This window comes from Pinus tabuliformis, chromosome X (assembly GCF_031772625.1).
Source record: "Pinus tabuliformis cultivar Carrire ecotype Pingquan chromosome X, CPIR1, whole genome shotgun sequence".
Lineage (NCBI taxonomy): Eukaryota > Viridiplantae > Streptophyta > Pinopsida > Pinales > Pinaceae > Pinus > Pinus tabuliformis.
Window position 1 is genome coordinate 304,099,678 of NC_142308.1, and position 13,299 is coordinate 304,112,976.

At 29.7% G+C, this 13,299-nt stretch overlaps 1 protein-coding gene across 1 annotated transcript; it reads right to left on the bottom strand.

Annotated features, from left to right (window-relative positions):
- Nucleotides 1-2,589: 2,589 nt before the first annotated feature.
- LOC149139630 (uncharacterized) lies at nucleotides 2,590-4,059 on the bottom strand. The gene is made up of 3 exons (XM_089450072.1): nucleotides 3,845-4,059; nucleotides 3,641-3,706; nucleotides 2,590-3,509 (listed from the first exon to the last, which is right to left on the bottom strand). The coding sequence occupies exons 1-3, from the start codon at nucleotides 3,986-3,988 to the stop codon at nucleotides 3,039-3,041; spliced, it is 681 nt and encodes a 226-aa protein (XP_089306198.1). The 5' UTR covers nucleotides 3,989-4,059; the 3' UTR covers nucleotides 2,590-3,038.
- Nucleotides 4,060-13,299: the final 9,240 nt, after the last annotated feature.

A 13,299-nucleotide genomic window follows, 5' to 3' on the forward strand; every position in this document is an offset into this window, starting at 1 on the left:
TGGCCATTTCAATCACATTCATCTAGAAACAATTAGGACACAACACATTTTTTTATATTTAAGATGTAATAACTCTATTTGCATTTTATTAGTGTATCAATAAAACTTAACTAGATTATAGGTTATGATACATTTCAAAATTCCAAAAATGTAATGAACAAAATAAAATCAAACAATTGACTTTTCATATTCAAAATATTCAAAAACCTAGAATCCTAGGAAAAATATCTACTAATATCTGCAACTTGTTCAAAGATTCACTTTTCCTCTTATTCAGGTAACCAACAATCTCTATTGTGAGAAATGCCTCCTTGAATTGAAGAAACCCTAAATGCTTCTACAGGTCATATGACCTTTGGTATATTTCTCTCTTTGACCATTGGGATATTTCTCTCTTATAGTGAGGGGAAGATGAGCCAACTCTTGGGATATTTTTTTCTTTCTAAATCTCTACATGTATCTGTTAATGTCAATTGAAATATGTTGGCTTTGATGTCCACAAAGGTGGCGTAATCAAATTGAACATGACAAAAGAAAATGAACTATGAATTTGAAACCTTCATTCCATTCCTTTTGATGTTCATTGTCCCATTGGTTGAGCTCAAGTGAATTTAACTATTAAACAACTTGAAATGATCATTTTATTCCTTTTGACTGGTTCTTTGTCACAAAAAACCTTGTTTTGTACCTTTTGATGGTGGTTCTTGTGGTGGTTGTGCATTCCTTATAGTTGAGGCATGGATATTTCAAGAGGGCCCCTTTCCATACAAGTGGTTCACAAGTGTGAATCAGTCCATTGGCATAAGCCTTAGAAAAACATAAAAGAGTGAACTCACCTAATGTTTCCATTATATCTTCAAATGTGGTGTCGTACATATATAAGAACTTTGAAGGGGGTTATGAGGCCATTTATTACAACATGGACATGAATTTCCTTGAACTACAATTCAAATCCAACAGTTGAAACCAAAGTTGCGCTTTGTTATATCAATTCACTCAGTTGTTCTACAAGTGAATTCAATATTGAATTTGACAACATTTTAATTCTTTGAAGTTAATCTAAAACAAAATTGGGAGTTGATATTCAATTGGATACTTTTTTAGACGCTAATATATATCTCTATATTTGGAAATAGTAGCGACTCCAGATCTCCTGAAATATTATCCATCCCCTTAAGAAGGCATAATGAAAAAAAAGTGCAGTAGGGCACGATGTTTAAGGCATTGTGCATGGCTTGCACTAAATGTTAAGCCTGATTTAATCTAAACATACAAAAGACCTTTAACATTTAGACGTTGTGTGAAAATAATTTTATCACAAAAAGTGATGGGTGGAAAAATGAATTTTATTGTTTTTATTGTTGGTCTCATACTAAGTGGAAAAGAGAATTATCTAGAATACTCAAGGAAAATTGAGTGTACATTGATCTTCAATGACTTTTGTGATATCATTTATGATAGCCATATTAAACATATGAAAATGACAACAAATAAAGAAACATTAATTTTTTTTTTTTATTGCTACTTGCATAAGTGAAGATGTCAGTGAGCATATTAGGTTTATTAAAAAATTTGGACTCATTAGAAGAAGTCGAAATACGTATATGATTTATATTCAAATTTCATAAATGAAGCTAATTCATTTTTTGATGAAACTCTTCATCCTTGAAATGAGAGATAATGATATCATGGCTTTGTCTTCCAAAATTAAAGGCATCATGCATTATGTTGATGCTATTGGTGTGAATATAGACATTTCTCTCATAAACTTCATTGAGGCTCTCTAGCCCCCATGTTCTCACTATCTTGACTCACTTCAAGCTAGTGGACAACTAAGATCTCTGAGATTTAATTAACTCCTTGTTGGAGAAAAGTGTAGAATGTGAGAAGGATTCTTCGAAGAAGACAACTGAATCCACTAGAAGAATTGTTTTCCTTGCTAAAAATTGAAAGAATCAATCACATGATTCTATTGGAGCATATTGAATTTTAGAGATAGTGGGTAGGAAAATCAAAGCCAAATGTCCAATTTTTATTATGTTTATTGTAGTAAGAATTGGTATTAAGCAAAAATATGCAGAATATCATGAGATAAGATTAAAGAGAAGTAGGAACACACGGAAGACAAAGGTGAAACCTCTAAATCAACTCATTTGGTTTTCTTCTCATTAAAATATTGATATAAACAAATATTTATTGAAAACTTAGTTTGAGTCTTAGAGAGATGCCCTATTGCTTAATATCTAGGCTACTTGGGCTACTTGCATTATGAATTTCTAAAAATATCTTCTGAAGCATTGAATGATAATGTAAATGATGAAGTGTATTTTGTAAATAAATCCAATTTCCAACTTGCAATATTTGGACCTATAATGCTCAAACGACATGGATTCTCATATTTTAATTTTTTATGATTTGAGTTGTGAAAAACTTACGGTTTCTTGTTCACATTTGACAACAAGCCCATTCCATTCCATTCACATATGTCGATGGAAAATTTGAAATGAGGAGGAACATAGACTTGCAATATTTGGAACTATCATGTTCAAATTACATGGATTCTCATATTTTAATTTTTTATGATTTGAGTTGTGAAAAACTTACGGTCTCTTGTTCACATTTGACGACGGGCCCATTCCATTTACATATGTCGATGGAAAATTTGAAATGAGGAGGAACATAGCCTTCCTAATGAGATGGGATGATGACAAATTGTTGAAATTGGAGGGCACATAATTATACACATGTTTCTCACTCTGCTAAAAGTACATTGGCTTCTGGTATTTTGTTGTATACTGGATTTGTCTTGCAGTCAGACCCACGATGTCCGAAATTGACAAGCTAGCGGCTGGGCCATCCTATTTCCGAACGACTGGAACGTGTATAACACGCAATGGACCTCTGCTCGATACTTCTGGTTGACCATCTTGATTTTTTTCTATATCTTAAACCTCAAAATTATGTAGAAAACACTGACCATCCATCCATCTATGAAAGATTGCTCCTGCGAAATATAATGGATTTGTATTTCATTGACTTTATATTTGAAACCCCGGCCTGGAATTCTGGAGGTTGCAGGGATCCCGGAATGTAACATAGGCAACCTGGCAGACATCGTATTTGATCTTTTTAGCCCCCAGGCTTTTCGAAAACACGATCCAAGGGTTCACGTTGGGATTATCATCATTATTTACCAAAACAGACGCGGACTCAACGCTATCCCACACTCCTAACCCTATTATCTGCTTCCCGTCCAGAGACACAAAGAAGGAGGAAGATAATATACCCTTGAGCCGAACGAAGTAGGACTTGAGTATGGCCAGGCAGCTGTACGAAATCATATCCTGCATCTTCGAGCTTGCCGTGTAGATTCTTCTGAGGCTAACAATGTCTCCCAGGGATAACCGAGCAAAGGGAACCCCTCTGCTTATTTCCCGTGAAGTCAGCCGGAACCAACCGGAGTCCACTATTTTGACTGCGCTGGTCATCCCCTTTGTGAATGCTGCTGCCTGATTATCCTAACAAATCAATTAGTCAGGGCCTAGATTTTTTCTCATCCGATAAAATGCTAAACTTATAAAATGTTAAACTTAGATTTATTGCAGATTTCAGAAATCTAAAATTAATCTAAAAAAATTACCTCAGGTAGATTCAACCAAAGCCCATTGGCACTGGATTCCCCTTTCGAGACGGCAAACACAGCAACCTGCACATACAATATAGGCCGTCTCTGATCTGAAAACTAAATTCATCTAAATCTACCAAAGGTTAAATGGTATCAAATCTCTTCATACGTAAACCTTCTTAGAATGCTAGATCAAATTTGTTGTTCGCATACACATACCCATGATTGCTCGAGGCTCTTCAGAATGGCGACATCAATGTTGTTTCCTTTTTCAATCAAAGCGGCCACTCTGGCCATGTGGGTAACCGCGTCCTGAATGTCGCAACCATGTTGAGGCTCGTATATGGCAAATGAAATCCACATTCTGCTTTGAGATTGGGTCTGCTGCGGCTGGTTACAGGGGAGTCATCATTTTGGTTCTTGGACGGGAGGGGATGATCTGTGGTACGCTAGATCTGTTTATATGGAAATGTCAATGGCAGGGTGTGTGCTGCGTTGGCGACCATCATCGGCGCGACTGGATCCATCACTTGGACGCATGATGCCATCTCCGACCACGGCAAATAGTTTGAATGTAGTGAAAATAAACGTCCAACATTGGTCGTACAAATTTGATTTTTCTAACCCTAATCTGGGGACAACAGAAGAATCGAACGAGTCCAAGTTGATCCTAAGGATTATAATACAGGGTAAGTGGAGGTTAGGGGGCCAAACTTAATCATACTTCCAGGTGCAACTGTGGATAACGGGACCACCATTACTCAATCATCATTGATGAATGTATTTATGGAGAAGTAGAGTTAACTTATAGGGAATTTAAAATCGAAAATAATAAATATATTTTTATACCGGGAATGCTGTTTTAATGTACTGTTTATGCAGGGTAATTTTACATTTTAAGATTTTATTATTTAAATAATTTGAAAGATAAAGATAAAAAATAGTAGCATGTTTAAATTATGTTTTATAATACACATTAAAATTTAATAACAAAATTGAAGGGTATTGAAAATATACAACTTATATTAATAAACGAAATTATTTTAATTGTTTAAATAATTTAAAAGATAAAATAAAAAATAGTAGCATGTTAAAATTATGTTTTGCAATGTACGATAAAATTTAAAAGTATTGAAAACAAATAATTTATATTAATAAATTAAATTATTTTAGTTGTTTAAATAGTTTGAAAGATAAGATAAAAAATAGTAACATGTTTAAATTATATTTTGCAATGCACAATAGAATTTAATAACAAAATTTGAAGGCATTGAAAACGAACAACTTATATTAATAAATTTTGATGAATATAATTATGATGAAGTACACAGGATAAGAATTGAAAACTTTAAATATTATATATATTTTAAATGGGATAATTGGACCATGCTCACTCAATCATTGAGGGTGATCGCGTTGAGGGGTATTTGGCTACTTTAATGTAGTAATGTGGTATTTATATAAAGTTATTTTATATTTTAAATTTTTAGAATAATGGTGTGATTGTTTAAATAGTTAGAAAAATAAGATAAAAAATTATAGCAAGTTTAAATTATGTTTTGTAATGTATAATAAAATTTTAATAATGAAATTTAAAAGCGTTGAAAAGAAACAATATATATTAATTGTTATGAAATTAATGTATTTATAATAAAGTACATAGAACTAAAGAAAATTGAAAATGGAAAATATTAAATATATTTAAAATATAGAAAATATATGAATCTTTTATTTTGAAAGGCTAAAGTGTTAATAATAAAATTTAAAGGGATTGAAAACAAACAATTTATATTAATTATTATGAAATTAATGTATTTATAATGAAAGTATATATGATCCAAAGTGTATTTAAAATTGAAAATAATAAATATATTTTAATTTATAGAAAGAATATGAATTTTTTATTTTGAAAGCTTAGACAGATATAAAATATCTTTATCTTTTTTCTTTAATTTTTTTTTTAAATATTCGTTATCTAAGATATAAGTAAATCTCATATACTAGCTCAATATCTCATCTAATAATAATCCTAAAATTATTTATTTATTATTATAACAAATATTGAAAAAATATTATTTTAATATTCAATTTTTTTAATAATATAATAACAAGATGTATGAAAATAATTATTTATAAATAGCTTATATCATAATTAGGTTTGGAAAAATTGATTGTAAATTTATGTAAGATTCAAGTACATTCCATTAATTTTATAAATTCATATAACATTAGAGTTAGCTCCACTAAGTATACTTTGCTAACTTTTCAACTTCTAAGTATTCTCTTCTAGTTAGGGTTGTGATTTTAATTTATGTTATATGTTGTTATGTCAAAGCATGTAAATCACAAGGAGCAACTGTAAGCACTATTCAAAATATCTCTTTGGAGTTTTAAACTATACTCTCTTTAAAATTTGCAATTATGCATATTTTCATACGTATTGCTTAATGCATTAAGGTTGTGGATATAAACTCTACTTGCTAAGTGGAAAAAAATAAACTCTACTTGCTACAAATTACTAGGTGTAAATAGACACGAGGTCATAGCTTACAAGAAATAAGATCCTTGTAATGTAACATTGGAAATGGAAAATGTTTATGTATATTCATACATACATATTAATTCAAACAAAACTACACATATAGCTAGTGCATGTCATCACATTTGTTGGAAAAATACTATTTTCCATGTAGGCTTGGTCCAATTAGGCCAACCCTTGCACACTAACATCATGGCATGCAACATTTTTGATAGGTTTCAAGGTTAGAGTCGTAAGACATCAATATTATTTGATGTAAAAAATTTCATGTGCATTAAGTTTTCTAGTTCACAAGCATGCTCTAATGCTTGTACCCATGCTTTGCAATATTTTGTGCTTGATAAGATGGAAACACATATTAACTTGTGTTCATGCATACTTCAACATTTATGTCCACTCCCCCACATCTTACGCGCCAATGTTTAGTGTTACATGTTCCATGAATGCCCATTAGCTTAATAATTGTAATGGAAGCCTAATTGGTTTCATGTAGATATTGTGGCACACCCACAACATAGAAGAGAAATAAATAAATAAAGAAAAAACTTAAGAATCTTATGAAATTGAACCTTAATATTGTAAGTGAAATTTAGTGTTATAGATACAATAGATTACATAGTTAGTAACAACCAATTACACATTCTCTTTTCATCTCATATTATTTTGCACAAAGCAATTCAATAAGATTTTATAGTTTATTTTGAAGTAGAAGAAAAAAACTTGTGTCTTATCTCACATAGCAATTATTGGATTTACAGCAGTAGCTTTAGTGCTATGCACCACATATTTGAATATAAGTCATGGAAAATATGAAAAGGATAATAAACCCTTAAGGTATGAAAACACCTTACAAATGATCCTTTTATGGAAAGAATCCACTCCTATTCATTTGCCTCTTTAGGGGAAAACCTCCTAATGAGCTAAACTCCAAATACAATAATCTTTTGCACTCTCATAAAGTTGAATCTATCATTGTTTATATTTATCAAGAGAACACTAATCATACAACCTTATAACTACCTAGTGGACTTTCTTTAATGAGACTCCATTAAATTTACTCGATGTTAAATACCATAGTAAACTTTATTTAATATTATAGTGGGCCTAATCAACATTACATGAAATTACCTCCACTATTATTAATTTACTATGGGCCCTTCATCTAGCCTTACATTCCTAAACATAGTTTCAACACTAAAATACACTAGTTATTTGAAAATGTGGTTAATGTTTATTCCATGGTAATTCACATTCTTCTAAAAGATGGAAAATGCATTGTAAAATGTTTAGGACTTGCAAGTCCACAGTTAGTTAACCAAAAGTAATGTATAGATTTATTTCAACTTTAAATATAATTTCAACTTTATCTCTTTTTAAAAACCTTTTTTCCTCCTTAAGTAAATAATCAAGAGTAATAATAATTTCAACTTGATCTCTTTCAAAACTATTTGTTCTATCTTAACTAAACTATCAGTTTCATCCTTTATTTTTCCAATTACTATATATATTCTTCCTCTTTTGTATATAGATACAATATATTTTTTAAATTAATATTTAAGAGTTTTTTTTTTTTTTTTTTTTCATTCCATATTTTCTTCCTTTTAGATTTAATAATACTTATTAAATAAAATATACTAATTATATGCTAATTTCTTATTTTATTAAAAATGTTTATTTATATTTTTTAAACTCTCCAATATTATTTTAGAGAAAATTCTAGCTAGTTAGTTTATTCATTTACTATTTGACCAAAAATAAAATAGTTATAATACTGTTTTTATTATATTAGAATTGTTTATTTATATTTTATTTATTTACTATTGGACAAAAACAAAGTAATTATATTATAATTTCTTAAAATTGTTTATTTATATTTTATAATCTTTGAAATGTTAATTTAAAAAAAAATTCTATTTAGTGAGCTTTTTCATTTATTATTAGACCAAAAATTATAATAATTATAGTAATTTTGACTCTATATTTTTAATAAGTTTTATTATTTATAATTATTTGGAATTTACCATTACATCTTTACTATAATAATGTAATTTGTAAATCTCGCTATTCCTCCTCTTTCATCTTTACTATAATAATGTAATTTGTAAATCTCGCTATTCCTCCTCTTTCTCCTAATAATGAACTCAATAGGAGTTCAAAACATTGATCCTAAAACAACAATATTATTCAAAAAAAATAAAAAAAAAAAATAAAAATAAAAATAAAAATATTCTTTAATCCTGAATCATAAAAACTTCCATTATAAAATATCAATTTCATTATTTAATAAAAAACATTAATTATAAAATTTTAATAGTTCTAATTTCATAATTAAAAAAATTCCAATACCTCCCCACCATAAATAAATAAACAAAACCTGGCGCTACCTTAACTCATTTCAGATCCCTAAACATACATATTAAAGGCGCGTTCCCCAGAAATATAGTTTGTTTCAAAGTTGATTAAGAACGGACATACATGTTACTTAGGATTTGTGGGGAATGAAGATACACGTTAGCTAAACGACCATGTTTGTTAAATTTGGTGAGATAATGACTCGAAATTTAAGAAATAATGTCAGAAAAACGTTTTCGATATTTGTGCTAACCATAAAAGTAAACCTCCTTGACTTTACCACTCAATCACATGTAAAAATGTAACCATCATGTGAAAATGGCATGAAAAAGCTCATTGCAATCACATGTAAAGATGTAATCCTCATGTGAAAATGGCATGAAAAAACTCATTGCAAGGACTAACCAGAAAAGTAAAGCTCCTTGACTTTACCACTCAATCCATGTAAAAATGTAACCATCGTGTGAAAATGGCATGAAAACACTCATTGCAATCACATGTAAAAATGTAACCATCATGTCAACATGGCATGAACAAACTCATTGTTTCAAATGATTAACTTGATATAAGTCTTCATTTTCCAAACAATAAAGTCCTTTACTATTTAACGTGAAGAATGCAAGAGATTTCGATATAATAATTCATTTTCAATTAAAAAAAAGTAGGAATAATTGATGAAGATATTTTATGAAGTTTAGAGTATTATAATTAAGATTATCACTTAGGGTTTAGTTTTTTAATTATATAATTGTGAAGTCAGAACTATTTATTATTATATGATTTATTAAGATGGTTATTTATAGTTTGTTATTTTAACTTGTGACATAGAATTTTATGTAAATAGATTTTTTAATGTATTATTTAAGTTAAGTTTAAATTAGGTATTTTGGTTATAAATGTTTTTTTAATTTGAAGTTTAAGAATATATAATTATGTTTATGAAAATATATTATTAAGGTAATTATTTAAATATTTTTTAAGTAAGAATTATATAATTGAGGGATAAGTATTATATGATTTTGTTTAAAATTATAAAGAATTATTGTATTGAGAGGCATTCTCTAATTTAGTATGGAAGGTATGTTGTCATGTCTTATTTTCTTTCCAGATCACATAATTGTACAAGCTCAAATAGACTCCACTCTCAAAGAGTATCGTATTAATGATAAAATTACCTATTTATAGATGTGCAATTTGTTATCACTCTATAATTTTTGAGGTTGTGGAAAAAATCACAAAGGTAACCACAAAAGCACTTTGGAAACTGAGAATCTAGACCTTCTAGTTTCAGAGAGGGATCTTTCTTTATGATTTATCTTTGTTTGACTGAAGGTATTAGGCTAGTCCTTAAGTTTAGGTTTGGGTTTTTTTCATTGTTAGGTTGAAACAGGGAAGAGAGGCCATTGGGAAAATGTAATCACAGGTTTGAGGTGATCAAATATAGAGTCTACACGCTAAACTTACAGGGTAGGTTAGGCAAATTCGTTGGATCAAGGTTTGAGGTGATCAAATATAGAGGTTAGGCAAATTCACTAGATCCTTTACGATCTATGGTGTGAAGGAGAGGAAAAGATTTAGATGTCCAACTGAAAAGCAGAGCAGTTAAGAATTTTGATTTTAATTTTCAGTAGAAAAAATAAAAGATATGCTTAGGCCAGAGACATGGTGTACATTCAAACAAATTATGCTCTTTAACTTCTTAGAATAATTCAGATTTTTGAATCACATATGAGAAGAAAAAGAAAACAACTTGACAAATATAAATGCACTTCAGCAATAAAAATGACACAAGAATCTTGTAACGAATGCACTGCATTACTAAAAATCTAATCAATGCACTGCATTACTCAAAATCTAATCAATGGTGGCCCTGTGAGCTACTTTACAATACATGTCCTTTTCTTCAAACAAGTCCCAACCACTTGTAAGTCGTATTACAACATATTTATAGATTTTTTGCTGAACTAATATCAGATTCCAAAAAGGGATTGATTTACAAAATATTCTCTAATAATTTCTGGAAAATTTGAATAAAATTTATTACAAATAATATCTACCAAAAACATGTAGATATTTCCAAAATATAACTAAGTAATAGGAAGTCCATACTTTTTATGATCTTCTTTTCAGAATTTAAAGTGAATAGTTTCTATGGCTATTTCTGGAAAAATTATGCATAGTAAACTAAAGATAAAATAATATCTCTATTTTATCTACTAGAAACTTTAAACTGCCTCCAAGTATTATGCATTGAATTCTGGAATTTCTTCACCAACTGTTGGAAATTTGACCTTTTGATGCTAGGTGTCTTAGACTGATCTTCATGCCCTTATGGAAATAGGTTTGAAACTATTTTTACAAAATCAGCTAACTGCCCTCTTAAATTTGATTGCTCTGCATTTGAGTTCTATTTCTGTCGTTTTCTTAGTTTTCCTCATCCTTTAAATACTATGGAAATAGGTTTGAAGCTGTTTTTACAAAATCAGCTAACTACCCTTTTAAATTTGATTGCTCTGCCTTTGAGTTCTATTTCTGTCATTTTCTTAGTTTTCCTCATCCTTTAAATACTTTATGTTGTCACAAAATATTTTGGAAAAGAAATATGTTTTTGAATAATATTTCCAAATATTTTGATAGAATTCATAATTTAAATTTCAAAATATTTATTTTGAGTCATTTATAAAACAAATTTTCAAATCAATGTGTTGTTTCCAAAATCCATTGCTTGTTTTCTAAATCCATGGACTTTGAAACCCATGTGTTGTTTCTCCTTTCACCTTCCTCTATAAATTCATTTCATATCTATAATTTCCTTATACCCTTGTAGAATATTTGGATGGATTTCCAAAACTATGCATTGTTTTCAAAAACCGTGTTGTTTCTCCTTTCACCTTCCTCTATAAATTCATTTCACATGTACCTATAAATTATATTTACACCTGTAAGTCCTGTTTTACTTATCCTTCTATCCGTAAAACTAATTTATATTAGTGTCTTTTTTGCTCAACTTCCCATCCATAAAAATATTTCATAAACTATGAAATATTTCTCTATATGTTTCTAACTTTGTAAAATTTTCATAAATTTATGACCTGTAAATTTCCTTTAACCTCAGTCATATTTGACTCATCCTCCTTTTAATTTTATGTGTAGCTTCATTTCAAAAATATATCCAAGCTTAAATCCAATTAATCGAATGGAAAATGAACTTCCCGCCATATATCATAAATGTCCTTCATGCTAGATATAATGATATTTAAATCATTGTAAAAATGGATTTTCAGAAAGGGGTAGGTAGGAAGTGGTTTAGGAGGAGTTAGTCTGATTTAACAGGAGGGTGACCGTTGTAAGAAAGGGTAAAACTGAAAACAAATTTCTAGACTCCCCTTTTGGTTTAATTTCTGGGGTCCAAAATACATTTATAATAATTCATTTTAATCTTCACATATCTCAAGGATTTTTAACATTGGGGGAAAATTAATGCATGAAGTGCCGGGTGGGGCCATAGGTTTTGAATTTTGAATTGATGACTTTGGTTAATGCATAATAAATATGTTTTCAATGTTTTAGAGTTTGGATTTATTTATTATTTTTTAATCTTGATAATTCTAATAAATAATTTCTCACTTAGGTTTCTTCTTTGCTTGCGGTTTTGAGAATAAGACTTTATCTTGATCTACCTTTTAATCTGAAAGTCAATTTGAAGCACTAGATATACCGTTGGAAAACTGCTTGTGATCACTTTACCATGAAAGCAACTACCATATGATGTGATCTAGAATTTATATGCAAACAAGCTCCCAAAAATCCAAACTTTGTCTTTGCCACAAGACTTCAAGCACTAAATGGCTCATTGGACAAGCAAACCTTTAAGCTATGACACCTAGTGATTCATAGTCTAAAATTTACCAACAAATTTCCAAAATAGATAACTGAACAAATATATTACCTATATTATAGGACCCTAATAGTGGCTCCAATGGGGATGGAATCCTCCCAGTGAGGTGATAAAGAATACGATATACTTGTAGCCTGATCCATTGGGTTGATCCTAAGCTTACGAAATGCTCTGCCATGAAGCCACTGTAACTGAAAACCAATTGATAATACGTTCTACTCTTCAAATTGAATCAAATGCATTCTCTAAACTTAAATATGAAATGTATACTGAAAAATGAAAAGAATGCTCAAAGATTGGAGCTTATTCATCACATCTACTCAATCTAATAACTGATATCAAGTGTTGAATTAAGTGACAAAAAAGTGCCAAAGCAACAAATCAAGCATGTGGTTGCTCGATTTCCCCCTACTCACGTTGTCTTCAAAGAAAAATAAAAACTCAAAGAATAGCAACTCAAACTTCCATCTGGATCAATTACATGTATTGATGATCAACAAAAATTCTACCTTCACTGATGACTCCAATAAACTGACCAAACGATCATGGAAAACATGCAACATAAGATCTTCTAGATGATTTAAAGCAGGAAAGAAAACCTCATTCCAAACTACTAGTTTGTTTATGTGTTGAAACTAATCCCCTTCGAATAGAATGGTAGTAAACTACTTTTTACTCTCGTCATCCATAATGTGAAGATGTGTTGTATACTATTGAACATATTTAGATGAAATGACTTCCTAACATGTTTGAGGAAAATTTGAAAATGGCTCCTCATGTATTTCGATGGAAATGTCGTTTTGATATTCAAAAGGACTAAGAAAAATTGTTTCTTGTTCTATTTTATAACAGTGATCATTATAAAACTTGTGATCATTTAAATGA